Source organism: Archocentrus centrarchus, chromosome 24, assembly GCF_007364275.1.
Source record: "Archocentrus centrarchus isolate MPI-CPG fArcCen1 chromosome 24, fArcCen1, whole genome shotgun sequence".
Classification (NCBI taxonomy): domain Eukaryota; kingdom Metazoa; phylum Chordata; class Actinopteri; order Cichliformes; family Cichlidae; genus Archocentrus; species Archocentrus centrarchus.
The window spans coordinates 7895703-7913812 of NC_044369.1; the positions used below are offsets into that span (position 1 = coordinate 7895703).

General features: G+C 37.7%; 1 protein-coding gene across 9 annotated transcripts in view; it reads right to left on the reverse strand.

The window, feature by feature from the left end:
* The window catches only part of dnmt3aa (DNA (cytosine-5-)-methyltransferase 3 alpha a), a 96817-nt gene that overhangs the window by 76564 nt on the left and 2143 nt on the right, over positions 1 to 18110 (reverse strand). For 7 of the 9 annotated variants that reach the window (XM_030720925.1, XM_030720924.1, XM_030720919.1 and 4 more), the window contains exon 2: positions 12490 to 12709. In XM_030720925.1, the coding sequence (XP_030576785.1) occupies positions 12490 to 12558 (69 nt within the window). In that variant the 5' untranslated portion in view covers positions 12559 to 12709. The remainder of the gene's footprint in view (positions 1 to 12489; positions 12710 to 18110) is intronic. The other 2 variants (XM_030720926.1, XM_030720927.1) reach the window with 2 other exon arrangements.

Consider the following 18110-nt stretch of genomic DNA (forward strand, 5'->3'; position numbering starts at 1 on the left):
GTCTTTTTTATATATTACACTAAACAACACTTTTACAATGTCCTTATGGTGGAAGTGTTGGCAGCTCAGTGGTGTGACAACAATGGCTTTCCTTGGACTTCAAAATTTTGATACAAGTAAGTGTGAAACAGTCATGTGGCATGCTCTGAAAGGACAAAAAGACACCTAAGACTACGGACGTAGAAACTCTACTATGATAAATAAAAAACAGATGGAGACATGCAACACATTCACTGCTGAGATTAAAAATAATTATTTCAAAAGAAAGTACACATTAGCTTCTAAATGTTGTAAAATTTCTTTAAAGTAAGAAACCACAAATGTAATGTTTCTGTTAATCAAGATAAATGAGACAACATCGGGGACTGCTGAGGCACTTAAATTTTATGAGGCTGTTTGCCATGACTAAATCAGTAAAACTAGTGAAAGAAGCCAATTTTGTGATGAGATACATGGTGAAACTGTTATGTGGTTGTCACATCTGGATCTTTTTAGACTGGATATAGATGCAGTGAACTGCATTTGTTTGGAGTCTATTGTTTGACAGTATTAACAGGCATTAACAGTTTCTGTAAATCAAACACACTGAATGCAACAGGGACACAGCAGCTTAGTTTACTCCACCCTCATTAGTGTAACCTGTGCTTATTCTGCCATACCTGCCACCCATTAGTCTCCTTAGTACATATACCTCCTGCTTTTCAGTCCTCACTTGCCAGAGGAGTTGTCTTGTGCTTTTCCCAGGCGACCTTTTGAGGCACGTTTCTAGTATTCCTCATTTTTCTAGTATGTTTCATTCATTGTGTTCCAGCTTTTGTTGCCTACTGATCCTCTTGTGTATGATGCTTTGGACTGTTTCACGGACATTGTCTTTGCCTGCTCCCACCGGATTGTTTGCCTCACTGCCTGCCTACCCATGTATGAGCACTGCCTGTTTCTGGATTAAAGATTCAGACTGTTGGTCTTTATCTCTGCTCTGCGTCCGTTCTGAATTTGGGTCCTTCCCCCCCGTGAAATGTCATAATGGGGAGCATTTGCCCAGAAAGAGATTTAATAATTTAATTGACGGATGCTACTCAAATGATTTTGGTTTGGTTAGGCTTCAGTCACACAGGACCGGTCGGTGACTCCACTGGCAAACTCTGGTCATTAGAGAAAAATACAGTACCAGTCAAAAGTTTGGACACAATCACCCATTCATATGAATAGGTAAGTGTGTCCAAACATTTGACTGGTACTGTAGCTCTGAAGTTAGAAATCTTCAGAGCTATAAAGTCTCTTTTAGTTATATTCAATTAAATTTTATTTATATAGCACCAATTCATCACAACAGTGGCTTCAAAGCATTTTATACAGTATGGTAAAGACCCTGCAATATTAGAAAGAAAATCCCAACAAGCCTCTATGAGCAGGACTTGGCAATGGTGGGAAGGAAAAACTCCCTTTCAAGGGGAAGAGACCTCCGGCAGAATCAGGCTCAGGGAGGGACCGCTACCTCAACCGGTTGGGGGGGTGAAAAGAAAGAGAAAAGGAAAAAGAAGCGAACAGAGACCCAGGGCAATGTTTATATTTGTTTTGTGTAGCAATAATTGGCCCTTAGTTCTCCTGTTTTTTTCTTGTTCTCTTACTTCTTATCACCCATTAAAAGATTCAAATTTTGCCTTCACTTGTTTCTGTCCCTCCTGGAGTGCTGGGGGTGTAACATTAATACAGTTTAAATAGCAGTATAGGCTCATTGCAGTCATGCATTGTGAGATTCCTTGCATTTGCCTCACTGCATTTTTGGTGGTGTTTGATAGCCTTTCTGACAATAATGGAGTCATTCTCTTTTCTTATATTATCCTTACGCAAAGTGCAACTTACTCAGAAGCTCAGGTCACACCAAAGTTTTTATTGAGCCCAAGAGGACATATTAGAGAGCCAAAAAAGATAAGAAACACCTGCTCCAACTTTAATCTGGTTTCATCCAGATTATGCTTATAACTTTAAGGGTGTTTTAGTTTAGCCAGGAGGCTGCAATCTGCCTTCTGCGAAGATTCTCATTACAGGGTTTTTATTCATATCCGAGCACTCTTTATGTGCATCGCTGCCTCAGGCGGAAATTAAATAAATGTCACTGATACCACAGAGAAACATTAGTCTCTTGTGCTACTGAAGTGGAGCAAGTAGCTTTAAATGTATCAGTTAGGGGCAAATTCGTTTTTAATCAGAGGTTTGCCCAACTTGTTCAAAGCTTGTTTAAGATAACAGAGGAAAAGAAAGATAATAACAAATGTGTTCACTGCTTTTTCAGTAGGTTGGGATAATATTTCCTTACGGATTGAATTTCCTTTTTTAATCACTAAATAAATAGCTCTAAATTTAAGGCTGTGTGATTTTACTTCTGAGATTTAAAATGTTTTTCTGGCAAGCAGATGTAATACCATATACACAATAATCATGTAAAAACATAAACTTTAATAATACATTTAGTCAATTTAGTTAACTTTTAATCTACATCAACTAAAAATGTTCTCCATTACTACATGAGTTACACCAGGTATGTTCAGCATGCAGCACGGTGGCCAAACCAATGGATGGCTTTGCAAAGTCCCTGAAGTTATTAATAACTCAAATTTTGCAATAAAATATACTGGGGGTACCAGCATTACTACTCAGTAGTGACACACACACACACACACACACACACACACACACACACACACATATATATATATATATATATATATATATATATATATATATATATATATATATATAAAACCATATGTGGCTCATGAACCACACTGAATCTGACACTGCTGATTTCCTGTCTCACTTTTATTGGACTGAGATACTAACAAACAGATTCTGACACATTTTTCTGAGTTACATTGTAATAAAACATATATCTATATATCTATTTATCTAAATGTTTTAATAATAATTTTCTGTTTATTGGCTGTCTTTACTGTTACACCTTGCACTTCCTGCTTTCAGGCTTGTTTTCCTACCCCTCGCTCTTCTCTGCAGGACCCGGTGTTACAGGGACACTGGAGTGGTTGCTAAGGTGCAGAAACTGCTCAGCAACTGCCTCCAGTGCTGACTAAACATTCTGATGTCACTTCCCTGACGATGAGCTTAGCAACCAGTTAGAGCACTGGTTAATAGCTTTGGACCAGTGTGCCTGATGTGTTGTCCATATGCCTTTGTCATGACATACAGTCACAGAAACACTCACTCTACTGTGTGGGGTGCTTTAAAAAATTGTTTAACCACAGACATTATAAGGCTGGCAGTCTAAAAGTCATTATCCTTTTAAGATTCTTAACAGTTCCTATAAGTATGAATACATTCTCTTAATGCCACGGAAAGGTAATGAAATCAGCAAAGGTAAGGGTTAAACTGGATCATCTCTACAGCAGGGAGAGAAAATATGAGTGGGCAGGAGGGTGAGCAAATATTCTCAATGTGAAAACCATTTCATTTCACTTTGTGACTGATACATGCATCCCTATGTTAACCTTCAAGCAACCAAGACAGTTTAGCAACTAAAATGACTGAGTGGGGTCATTTTATACAGGAATGTATTTTTTAATGTCTCTGTATGTGTTTATCGTCCCTGTATGATTTCCTTTATCTCTGACAGATATTTTAAAATGTTCACATGTATAGTAATTTTCACTTTTTATGTAAAAAGCAGTTAAAGTGACTCATTTGTAAACATGACCAACTGACTTGTTTTCACTGTCAGCTTCAAATCTTGTGCAGCAGGAAATCTTGCTACTTTAAGTCTGTTAGCAGTTATAATACAATAAAGCCTATAATTTTAAGATAAATAACAAATACATTAATCTATTATCTTTGCCACACCAATGAGACAATTCCTGCAAAATCTATGAAAAAATGTAGGAGCAGTATAGATTAGTAGGAAACATTTAACATTAGAAAACATTAAAAACACCACAACAGCAGGTATAAATATACGGCTGGGGTCATAAATTACTCCACTTTGAAGGTTAAAGTCATATTTTTTCCTGTATTAATTATTAACCTCCATGAAACAACAAGATAAGCGCTAAGTTGCACTTTTTGTAGTCCATCTTCATACCTCTGAAGTAAAGCAGAACCACAGCTGCGTCACATCCCATCTCCCAAAGAGCCAATCATTTGCTTTATAACAGCTTAACCAGGAAGTATATTAGCCAGTGCTGTTGCTGCACTGACACAGACGTACATTTAAGGGTCACGGTAACTTCCCATTGTGGGTTTGCGGTCATATCAACTTGTTATCGTGAAAAAAAATCTTGCATTAGATACAAGATAAGAACCATATTTGGTTGATAATTCATTAAACAATGATTAAATATAGTAGATAATCTTTATTTGTATGTATACCTAAAGATATATTCCAATTATCAACATAAGGTATGACTTTAATTCAAGTTTTCCATTACAAATTTCTGTATTTAAGAGAAGAAAACCCCAAAGGAAAATCACCAGTACTACAATAAAAATATTCTAACTGATTTTATTCAGTGTGGGGTTTATGTATTCAAGCACAAAATATGTTTTGGTTTATCAATTGGTCAGAAATGTCAGGACAATGCACAGACCTGTGTTAAGTAAGGTAACATAGACTCATTGCCTTAAATACAGTAAACCAAACTTTTGACTGGTACTGTATATGCACTTGATTTGTGTTGCGTTTAGGGTGCAGAATCACCTACAAAATGCCCACTTTGATCTCGGAAAAAAAAAAGATATAATCTATGTAACACTGATATCAATGTGAACATAATATACAGATGCCAGTAAAAATAGTAGAACAGTCCTATTAATCCAGCGACAGCAAGAAAATGACTAGTTTTAAATTACAGGTGTGACAGGAAATACTCACATTTTCGCAAACGCACAGAACTAATCAGGTTTCTGGTACAGATCAGGCAGTGACACTTCCTTCTAGAAGGACTTCACTACAATAAAGTCAAATATGAACCAAATGAGCTAAAATACCACCACCAACTACACACACACACACACACACACACACACACACACACACACACACACACACACACACACACACACACACAGAGTAGACAATCTGTCAATATATCTTTGGTCTATTTCTGTCCCCTGGCAGGTTATTTTAGGCCACTGCAGTTGCTAAGCAACCAGACTGCAAACCAGGCGGCAGAGGAGGATCCCATCAGCAACAGACAGCTTGTCCTCTTTCTTTCCTCCCCATCGCCACATCCTCCCCTCTGTCTCTCTGCCCTTTTATTTCCTGTGCTCGATTCCTAGAGTCCCTCCACATCTGCCTTCTTTCTCTCTTTTACTCTGAATCTAATTCTCACCCGTTCATTGGACGATGAAGCCCTCAAAAGGAAGAGACGGCATTTTAGCCTACATACCCACTTACGCTCAAACACATAAGTGTTCTAGCAGATCACATTTTTACACGTTCGGCTCATTGATATCAATATTTACACATTCACACTGACACCGATATTTACAGATTCACACTACAATGGACTAAAATTTCCGAAAAAAAAGGGGGGGGGGACCAATCAAAAATAATATATCTCACCCAGGTTATTAGACTTAACTACAAAACTTTAGGTTTAGTTCAGAAGGGAACGAGATGCAGACCAAGACTGTGGAGTTGGAGTTCAGAAACAGCATGAGGAACTAACTGGGGAGACTGCTGATTACTGCCCTGTTATTTATTGTCATTGTAGGTGCACGTACACGCACCCTTTGCTTTGCCCTCGCCAGTGTTTGGTCTAATGTGTTACAAAGTAACACACATTACATTTTTCTGTAACACACTACTGTACTATATTCAGTAATGACATTATAGTTCATAATCAATTATGTTGTTAACGTACATGTCAGAGGATCTTCAAATATCTAGATATAAAAAAGAAAACATCAAATGTGCCTTTTTCTTTTGCACACTTCCGCTACAACCAGCTTATTTCTGCTAGCCTTCAGGGAGGAGGAAAACAGTGGAGGAAAACATCTACAACTTTTGAGGAATGGAGGTGTGGCTATTACTTTTATTTTTATTGTACGAAAAGATAAGAACAACGTGCAAACTGAATCCAGAACAGAAAAAACAAGAAGCGCAAACCTCCGCCAAGTCAGCTCACTTGTATACCTGCAAATCAGATAAGGGTAGCATGACTTATGTTTACTTTGATTGCACAAACATTATGTAGGAGCAGGTAATGGATAATAGGCCCTGATTTGTAAATAACTGGACAGGAATAACTTGACTCTATAATATATTATACTACAGTATATTTCTACCTAACCAGGCAGCTCATTCTCTTTCTCTTGATGATACTTTCTTTAAAAATATAACACGTTTTGGAGTCAACTTGAAAAACAGGCAGATGTGAAATGTAGGAATTTATTATATGGTCTTCACCTTACATTATAAGGTATCAGTTTGCTGTGATTTGGTGCTATATGAATAAAAAAGATCAGAGGTCAAATGTGACATGATGTTTGGATGCAAACTATAATGTGATTTTTGGAATCCCCATAAATCATTCCCTAAATGTTGTCAATACAAACAATGGCAGTAAGAAACATAATTTTACATAGCATTATTATCACTTTGACCTTCAGATCAATCCATTGACCTTTAAGGAGAGGTCAGAAGTCAAATGTGACAATATTTTAAATCTTTATACTATACTTTCTATATATTGAAAATACACACCACACTTGTGAGAATCACAGTTTCCAAGTTATAAGGATTTTTTTTTTCATCAATTTTTGACCATTAAATCATTAAGATGACCTTGAAGATCTTGGTGGATGTAAGCCAAATTTTAATGGTTTGTTAACATGAATCCACTCTACACCCCTACCCCCATAAAGATTTTAAATATCATGTAACTACCCCAACACTGCCCCGAACTCAAAGGAATCTGTGGGGAACACTGTGTACCAGCCCTGCTTGTGAGACTTGGCTCCTTTTGGCTTCATCCTCTTCCTGAAATCAAAGAGTCAGGTTTCTGACACAATGGAGGAGAGTGGAGTGGTGCAGCACCACATGGAGACAACCTTGAAGCTAAAAGGTTTTTGCTTTTTATAGCTTTTGCTTTTTATAGGTATAGTTGAGGAACTTTTTGATTGCACCTCGTATATACCTTCAAAGAGAAACTGTCTGAACTTGTGTGTTGTTACTATAACTTCTACAATTCACTGCATACACAAGGAGAGAGACCAGGAAGGCAGCTAAAAGGATGGTTTAACCCACATTCAGAAGGCTATAAGCACTCTAGACTTGGTCAGAAACACAAAGGTTTCTGTTTAAAAACAATGCTGTGGAAATGAGATAAAACATTTTCCACAAGATTAGGATGTTACATATCGCTGTTACGCCCAGGGCACATATTTGACAGTCTTCAAACTGCCTTTGTAAGCTGTAACATATGCTTATTGTAAACGCTGACAGGCGCAAGCATTAGAGAAGAAAGATGGCCTATATTGTCAGAGCTCACCCTTAGTTGTGATTGGTGATTTAAGGAAAAGAGCAGTGCCTATGGGCTCAAAGCTTTAAGTTTGTGAAGTGTTGAAAGCCTGTGACTGTATATTACTATGCAGAAAATCGTGGATGACATGCAGCCTATAAACATATATTACGTTACAAGTATGAGTTTATGACCTGCTTTTTTATAGCCGACATTGCATAAACTCACAAGTGGCATAACATCCGCATGACTTTACTGAATCATCCATTTCTTTCTTCATCTTAAATCTGTCTGTGTTTCACAACTTTGCAACAAAAACCTTCTCCCCTCACAAGCTCACTTACCCCCAACAGATCCCACAGATATGTTGTTATATCCTCAGCATGTTAGCAGCTGTTGTCAGTGGTGCCTCTTTTTATATTCTTTTAATTGATTAATATACTTTGAGATGCATTTTTAGCTGCATCCTCTCACTAGCATTGTGACGGAAATACATTTAAAGGGCAATAGCTGGTATTGACATCACTGGATTTCACATTTCTGGTGCTTCGTTATCTCTTTGACTTAACACCACAGGTGCCAGAGTCTTCAGCTGTGCTGCGCCTCATATTTGAAATTCACTATCACCTCACCTCCGTCAGCTAGACTCTATGACACAGTTTAAGTCGCAGCTTAAAACCTGCCAGTTCACATCAGCGTGTCAACTTTACCCATCATGTTTTACACTCATATATTATTCCAGGATTTTAATCTCTCTTAATATTATTCTTGCTAATAATTTCACACAGTAAATGTTTTCAAAGACACCAACAATTAAAATGTATTATCATTATTATTATTATACTTTTAAAGTGTTGGATTTCACTTATTTTGTGTGTTGGGGGCAGATAAACAGTCAGAAATGAGCACAAGAAAGCAACTATTCATTTTTTTAAGCTTTTGAAAACTGGAAACTATCCTTTTTTGCAACACTTAGTGCTACTGGCAACCTTGAACCATGGAGGCTGCCATCAGTAACATCTGTCCATATCCACTGCAACTGCTGAAACTCCCTCAGCTGTACTTGACGTCTCAGAAATAAGAAGACTGACAAAGGACTGAGTGGCCTGATGGACATCTACTGCATCATGATACTGGAAGTGATGCTGTCACAATGTAAAGACACAGAATGAACTTCAAACCGATAGAAAACTATTTTATTTTATTCTATCATGCGGCCTTCTGTGGCTTGGTGTGATGTTACTATAGTACAGCCATTCCCAAACTTCAGACTGCCACAGCCCAGTTTGAAATATAAAAATCTCTGCACTCTAACCTTTAATCACAACTCTGATCATCACACAAGCAGTTAATGAAGTATTTCCTTTTGTGTTTTCACGAATTCTTTTTGATCTTCTGATCAATTACTTCTTCAGGGTGATTCTCCATCAGCAGCTTTACTTCCACACTACTAAAGACATATAAGACCAGTTTGGGATTAATAATAGAAGAACAAAAAAAAAAAGGAGTTAAAGGTCATGAAGTATTCCACAATAAAAAATTTTAATTGAAAACTATTTGATTTTGAAGGCAACCCAATGGTCCTGGGTCAGTCTCCCAGTGAACTGAGTTTTTGAACTTTCTTGTTGTTCAAATATTCTATTTATTCTTAGTTTGTTTAATGTTTATTTGGCTTGAATGTTCTACGTATATTTATTCTTGTTCTCAGTTCCCAGTGGCTTTAGAGTTTAGTTTTCCCTCTATGCTCCCTTCCTCTTTTGTCAAGTCTCTTGACACAAGACAATCTCACATAAGATCACTCATGTGTCTGTCTTCCCCATTTAGTTATTGCACTTCCTGTTTTACTTTGTGAGTTAGTGTTCCTTGTGCTTTGCTTAGTTTTGCTTCCTGTGTCTTGTCTACAGTGATTTAATTCACCTGTGTCTCGTTCTTCTCAGCTGTCTCCTCTTTCCCTTATCACCCTCTTGTGTATTTCAGAGTTTCAGACTCTCCTTGTCCTTTGTCAGATCATCTATTTCCCTTGCCCCAGTGGTCCCAGCTTGTGAATTTTCTAGTATTTTGTTTCCATAGAGTACAGGTTTCAGTGAATTTTCAAGTGTTATGTTTCAGCAGTCAGTTCCGTTTTGGTCTTTGTGTTTTGGCCTTAATTACTTATTACAGTCAAAAAACTTGTTTTCAGTTCTCCTCACCTGCCTCAATGTGTCTGCATTTGGCTCCTATTCATAACTAGCAGTGTCTGCATATCCTGCAGACCCATGACACCCAAGGGACTAAAATGATTAGTATTTGATTCATAGAAGTCCATCTTATCCTGTCAGTTTATCTTATCGGATTAAGTTGTATAAATGCTTTCTGAAAAAATAAAAACAAAAAACATTCATTGTAAATGACGAGGGGGCCACAGCTGACACCACATGACATTAACTCGTCCACCATTTTGGGCATGTGATGCTGTAGGGTCAAGTGAATGAGGCTCCATCACACGGGCCTGGAAACGAGTCAGCGACCATCTGGCAACCACTGGTCGCGAAGGAAAATGTGTATTTCTTGACCTGTTGGCAAGTGACTGCTGGACTTTGCTCGCAGTTGTTAAATGAAACTGATCACACAGATGCATATGGTGCTGCACCAAAAACCTTCTTGTCATTGTGTTGCTCACTAGCAGATTGCCGTGGTCAGTTTGCATGGAAGACAACTTATCTGAAAACAGTTGCCAGCTACTCTCTGAGCTGTAGTGAGACTGTGAACTTTACTTTGAACTTTTCCGATTTCTGGTTTGCGTCACACTTTTTCCAGAATTTACTACCAATTGGCGGGTAGTTACCAAGTGTTTGCAGAAAAGTTGGCATCTTCCATGTAAACTACAGAAAACTGCTGCAATCTGTTAGCAACCAAAGCAATCACAATGAGATTTTTGTAGTAGCACCCTCTTTGTGACTGTTTTCATCCAGCGACAGCCAGTGACCTCCAGGAACCGCTCATCAACCAGTTGGGGAATACACACATTTCCCTTGTGACCAGTGATTGTATGATGTCCAATATCCTCTATAACAGGAACTGCAATAATACTGTTTAATTGCACATTTCTCCAAGCTGTTTCATTAGATGTCTTAATATTAAGATGGTTGTAATTAGAGTTTTATGGTGGTGCAACATCAGGCTAGTACAACTTTCAGAAAAAAAAGATGAACTAATTAATTAATCACTCTCTGTCTTGTTCGCTATATTATGGATACTATAAATGTATAAAAATATATAGAGAGAAAATCCTGCTGGCACCTCCTGTCTTGTTCAGTAGTCTACAGCTGGCATCAGTCAGGCTCCCACACCTCTTTCATCTGTCTCCTCACCATCACTTCCTCTCTGTCTTCAAACTGAGACTTCCTCTGATTTCTCTCTTGCTCGACTCTTTATGAGAGAGTTAAATCTCAGGAAGTCAGAAAGAACAGCTCTATACAGGAAACTTTGTTTTGGCCTGGTTCCAGTGTGTGAATGTGGAAGTTGGCAAGTGAGGCGGGTTTCTATATAGCAGCACAACTATAGAATAAACTTCAAACTTCTCACAGATTTACGAGGGCCGCCCTGGGTTCCGGGAGAGCAAATGAATTGAGCCATTTTTCAGCTGTCTGCTCATTTGTGTACAAAATTAGAAAATTTTTTTTTTTAAAAGAACACTTGAAACACTAAACCCTAAAATTGTCTCACTTACAGGTGGTCAAACTAGTGTGTGGAAAGCAGACAGGCCTGTGGTAAATGTAAATAAATCACTGCAAGTTTAATTATTAGAAACACACAGTCAGACTTGCCAGCTTCTCTGCACACGTTGGCTAAAAAAAGCTCTCCACCATGAGCTAAGAAGCCAAAATAGTGGTGGTAATGACAGCTGTAGTAAAAGAGGTGGTGGCTGTAATAATATCTGTGGCAGCAATAATAACAGTAGCAGTAGTTTTTCAATACATATAATAATAGAAGCAGTGATGATAAAAGTCACAGGAGCAGGAGGAACTGAACTGTACAAAGACTACAGCTGACTTTGAGTACTTATTTCCATTATATAATTATTTTGTTTTATAACACTATTTAAAGAGATACAGTAAGTATTGCACATCTCATGCAGTAATACTTAATGATGGTGGTTACTGCATTCAAGACAGTTAGTATAAAACTGATGCAATGTTCCATTATTGCATCAGCCAATTATTGTTGGGTTATTCATTGACATACTGCTTAAATATTAATGATTTTATCACATCACTTTTGATACTGTGACACTTTTGACATGTTTATGGCTTTTGGAGAGTGCTACTGGAATAACCTAACATTTTAAAACTAGGGTGTACATGAATTGCATAAATAAATAAATTTCCTTATGTTTAATTATTTAAAAATGTAATTACTTCTTGAATTTCCAAATTGAATCATTAAAAAATATATTTTAAAAATATTTTAAAATGTATTATTTTAGTTTCATGTGAAACAGAATAATTCATTACATGATACTAAATACAGAGTACACTATATGTGAACTTTTTATGTAATATGCCCCAACATCATTCCACACTTAATATTTAGCAACATTTTAACAACTTTTCTCTTTGATATTTCATAATTCATGTTTTAATGTGAAAGAGCTTTGATTGGTTCAGCACAACCAGTTACATATTGGAATTAACAGGATGTTTTGAAGTATCAGATTTTCAAATTAAAAGCTTCTATGCCTGCTCATTTGCACAAATTTGAGTCAGTCTCCCTTCAGCGTTTTCATATTTAGCTACAATTTTTTGCAGCAAGCAACAGACACAGTCCAACACTAGCAAGAAAAATTGCTAGTTAGTTATTATTATTGTTTTTGTGATAACATTATTATTGTGAATTCTTTTGGTCATAATAATCTTGTAGTGAAAATTTCATACTGTGGTAGGTGTAACTGCTGGTCTGATTCAAATAGACTGCTGCAGTACATATAGTATTATTGATAGAGCAATATAAGTAGATTCATGTAGGGGATCCTGCTCACCACATCATTGGAAGTGTCATTCTCTGGCGTCTGGGGCGGTTCAGCAGCAGCGGGGCTGTTGGACGGCATGGCAGGGAGCAGCTCAGTGAAACCAAGTTTAGAAAATAAAAAAACAGAGCAAATCAAAACATGGGAAACGCCCTCAGAAGCACCAGGTGCAGCTTCATTCAACCTGTCGGTCTGTCAGACAATCACTCGCTCCCTCAGTCCTCCCCCTCTCCTGGAGGAAGAGAGACAAAACACACAGAAACACACACATTAGTATATGTACAGTTAGAGAAAACCTGTCAGGTGTGAGTAAGGAATCATGCTCAGCATGTGACTGACATCTTTCTTTTGATTTTTTTTTTTTTCTCCCTCAGGTTAAAGGTGCACTACAGGTGTGCCTTTTTGAACTGTGCTTGACAGACGGGAGCAAGAAAAATTCAGTTTCTGAGCTCTAATACATTAACACATACTGCACATGCAGGTGTCCACAGAGGAGTCTGCTGGAATCAGGGTAGCTGTCAACACTGGCCGTCTCAGAGTGATTGATGCAGCCTGATGAAACTGTCCCATTTTATTAGACAAAGTGGCTGCATTCAGACTGCAGATAAGCATTGCTGACTTAGAATTCTGACCACAAGCATGACAAAGATCCATGTACTTGTGGCGCTAATTACACTATATCCATACATTCAGTTACAACTTACATTACAGATTTTTTCTATCATGTACTATGTTTTATTTATTTATTTATTTATGTTATTCTTTGTCCATGAGATACTAATGAAAGACCTGAAACATGAGAATCGAGAAGGGCAGGCATACACCAAAAATACACCCAGGTGTCTTTACCGCTACAATAATCGGTTACCTTTTATGACAGATAAAAAAATATATAAAATAACAAAAAAAAAAATTCTCCATAATGAATTTGGTTTCATCTTAAATCTTCTTGTTTTGCCTAATAGTTTAAAACCCACAGGTACTCGCATTACAACGACATAAAACAGACTTTATCACATGAGAAGCTATAACAATCAAATTATTATTATTATTATTTTAATTCGATAAACAATGAACTTTCTACGATATTATGTGTCATTATTGAGCTCGAATGGGCGAGTAGAGGGCAGCTGTTAGGAAGGTGTTCAGTGGAGAGGCAGCCATGTGTGACCTTGTAAGTACTTGAGCTCATATTGGCTCTCGTTTCATCACCCTCTCATCTCACTGCCCTTATTAACATTTTTTGTTATATGGAAGGTAATTAATGACAAAACCAGGGAGCAGGCACAAAGGAAAGCGAGCACAGGGACAGCTTTATAACCACAGAAGCCGTTTAGTTTTTTTGTTTGTTTTATAAACATTTGGTTTGAAATATGAGCACAAAGGGTTTTTTTCCAGCTGTTTTGGCATTGTAGGCACTTAGGTGTATTAAAGGGGTGTTTACAAACAATTATTGGCAAACACGCTTCAGCAGAATAACAGACTATTACACACGTCTGTTCACAGCTTAAAATTGCATGTAAGGGATACAAACAGGAAAGTAAGAGCAGATTTGAAGATAGCGAGCAAAGAAAGCATTACAGCTCTATTGACGCAGCTCGTCTTGGGAGATTAAAACACTGATTGCGATCACATTTCAGTCCCTCTGTGTTTCAGCAGAGGCATTATAAGAGAGAGTCAAGGCATTCATAGGATACTGAATTGATATCCATGGGAGGAAGATGGATGAAGAAGTATAACTTGGGCCAAACTCGGCAAACTTTCTAAGTGTTTTTAATCAGATTAGTCTGGTGAATATAGACATGCAGTTTCTGTGCCCCAGTAACTGCTGAAATTAAACTTTAGTGTAGATCTTTTTAGTTTATGGGCCACATGCAGCCCAATTTGATCTAAAGTGGCCCAAAACAATAAAACCATTGCATAATTTAAGCGTAAAGCAGTATTTTGAAAACATTTATCTGGGCCACTGCCAAGATTAAAGCTGAAATATTACACCCAACTGAAAGAAACCCCTCACACCAATCCCTTAAAAATTTGCCAGAGAAGTTTTTGAGAAATTGACCAATTTACAAAATAGTTGACGCAAGGACTGAGATGTATTGATATAAGTAACTGCAATTTGAAAAATATACTTCAACTTTTCCATATTCATTGAGTCTACTGTCTTTACATGTGCAAACAGCTCACAGTGGAAAGACACAAAACCTTCATGTGTATACTCCTGCATGCTTTTATTCCTCTCAGTAAGATTACTGCAATGGTTCAAAGTGCAGCAGAAAAGAGTGAACATATTAGACCAGTTTATTTCTTTTAAAGCCTTTCGTGGCTCCAGAATATATCCTATAACTGTGCAAAGGCAGTGCACAGCCTTTCATTGCTGGGCAGGAACCTGACTGATTGCACCTTACGCTCAAAGACTAAAGGTGGCTTACTGCAACTGTATCTGCTTTTAAATAGCTGTTTTAACTTATTCTTTATAAGTAAATCTTCTAATAGACTTTCTTATAACCTTGACAGTTTTAAGTACCCCCCCCCCCCCCCCATCTTATTTAAACTTTCATATGTTTAGGTTATTGTTGAATTTTATTTGATTTTTATCTTGAGGTTGTACTTGAGTCTTGTACAGCCAGCTTTAAACTAAAAGGTTTTGATTTTGTGTGTGTGTGTGTGTGTGTGTTTTAGTAAAGCTCTCTGTAAAGCTGGTTTTGTTAAGTGCTGTACAAATTTACAAGTAACTGAACAATAATAACTATGTCTCTTGTCTAGATCTAGAAATGCTTTTAATTTCCATCTATTTTCACTCCTGTCTAGTAAAGCTAGCACTGCCACACCAGGAATAGAAATGCATGTTGTTATAAAAATGAGTAACTAATGACTGGGCTGCATCTTTGGCATCCCTGGTTTAAATAACTAATCAAATACGTGTTTGGAGGCACTTCATGGCTGCCAAGTGGCAAGACTTTCTTGTAGAAAGATTTTGGTTTTACCTTGCCCTGACATGAAAAGCCTTAAAGCCAAATCAGACATGCCTGTGACAGCCACTGAACCACTGAAAGGGAGCCTTGTTAAGGCTGATCCTTCCTGTCGGGTGTCAGAATATGTCCTAACACCCGCTTGCTAATCTTGATTTTATGGCTGATCAACTCAACTTTGTTATTTTTCTGTATGATGATATTACTACGTATACTGAAACTAATAGAAGTTATTTATGAAAAACAAATCTATGCACAAATACAGACTTTTATTGAGTGTTAATCTCTTAATGCAAAAGTATTCTAACTATGCTGTTTTGGGGGTCTTTGGGACTAAATTTAGCTTTAGGGCTCTATCATGTGTTTCCAAAGCAGGGGACCTTTTTATCGTTTTAGTAACTGTTGGGCTGCAGGTACAGTAGTGGTGGCCGTCATAGTTCCTATAAGTCAGTTTTTATGATCTTGCTTTAGCTCCTAACACACAGTAGGGATGTTTTCCTTACAAAAGGAACTTCAAGTGAGTGTGAGATACTGGCCAAACCAGAGTTAACATGAAAAGATGCTCATACGGTAGCGACTTGTCAGGTCAAAGTAAAGCATACCCTGCTTTATCCTCCTTCAAAGCGATGATTAGGACTATAATTTACAAAATAAACATTATTTTTTATTTAATATGGAATGATACTGGTGACCATTTTTTCCATATACTTCTATACATCTGGGTGGCTTTTTGCAATCACAGGAGCTGCCCCCTGGAGGCTATTAAAAGAATGCAGGTTTAACCTGGCTTTACTTTTGAAACTGGGGGGGCGGGGTTGTCTCTGGACAAAACAGTTCTGAGGGAGTGGGAAGCTCCCCTGGGGGACTTTATTTTTTATTTTTCAGCAACCATTCATGAAAATAGTGATCTAATGAGAGAAAAGCTGCCTTGTAACAGATTTAGCTACTAGTGGGCAGGTACACAAGATTAAATAAGCTATAAAATACAAATACAAGTAGAGTAATACAGTCAGATACGCATATAAAGCCCCCACCTCTACTCTGACCCACAAAACACAGAGCTACAGAGCTATGGTTAGACTAATATAAACACAAAGCACAGGGAAGATGTAGGACGAGGATTAAATTGCCGTCAGTAAAAGGTCATGATGAGGGTCTTCGATGGGCAGGCACAATCGCCATCATGTTGAGTGAAGAAGCCACCGAAAACAGATCAAACTTCAGACACACCAACCCATCCATAGCATTAGTTTACTCACTGATATATTGGCCCATGATTTGGGTTAGTTGCTATGAAAACATCCTGATCCTAAGGATTACTGTTCACAATAAAATCTTTCTTTTTTTCTAAAGTAATAAATATTTGGTGCCCAAGGCAGTAATGAGTTTATACAGTACTGATAAAAAGCCAGAGAGATCAAAACTGGTGACTAAATAGCTTCAGGGGGCTCTTGTCAGTTAAAAAAGCAAGAGATACGCAAAGCATTACAGCACATTTAAAAAACACGAGCCTCATCCAACACAGGAGACACCTGGATCCAGAAACTGCATTGATAACATCCTCATTTAACAAGCAGATATCATTTTTGCAGTTCCTGTAGAGCTGTTAATTCCAAGTTAAATGATGCTAATCTGGTCAAATCTTTACTTTTTCAAGATAATTCAGGTAACGAATTAAAGAAATAGATCAGAATACTGGAGTTTTTGGGTTTACACAGTTTAATCATAATAAAGTGACCAGATCTAGTGTTTTTGTTATTCATCCCATCTGAAGAAAAAAAGACAGTATGACCTGCAACTGTGGTTTTGGAGAGTCCATACACAAGCCCAAGCTAATCAAATCAGCACTGACTCTTGGTTTAATAAACCTCAATCACAGATTAAATCAGTGGCTACGGGGATAACCTGATCTTTGAGGATTACACCATACAGGATGGCCTCTGTTTCAGATAAACACCCCTGGATTAGTGCGCTGGGTGTGAAGCCTCTTGTTTTTGTGTTTTTGCGAGTGTGATTTGTTCAGACAGGTGTCAGAAACTCATCACAAAAAGGAGCTTCAAAATGTGATGTTGTAGACCTCAGCAATGATCTGGATTTGAGCACAGTGTGAGCGCAGCCAGTGTGTCTGGCTTTTCTCAGGATGCATTGTACAGTATGTCGCTCCTCATGCTCCAGCCTTACATCACCTACTGTAAAGACAGTTACCAGCAGAAACATGGAGTGGAAACTTTGCAGAAATGGTTGTACAGTATCCACCCCACCACTCCCGGGGGCTCCCTGCACAAACTCCAGGCTGCAAGCCAACTAACTCCTCCAAGTCCTAAGTATTTAGGTCACACATACACACCTCACCCTCCTATAGCAAGTCAATGTACACTGATTTAAATTGTTCCAGTCTTCATGCCAGCAGTGGTTTAAATTAGCCCCTAGTCAAAGGCCCAAACAGAAGCATGCACTAGTGGGAGGAGAAATGGTTGCGCAGAGAAAAAGCTTCAGAGAGGTCAAGGTAATGAGAATCAAACAGTGACAAGACAGGAACATAAATGATTAGTTTTCACAATAAAAGCATTAAATTTTATTAACCATTTCATTTGAGTAGTACTTTTCAAATATTTTTTTTCTGTAATTCATTAAAGTATCTTGCATTTGCAGTGCATTTTT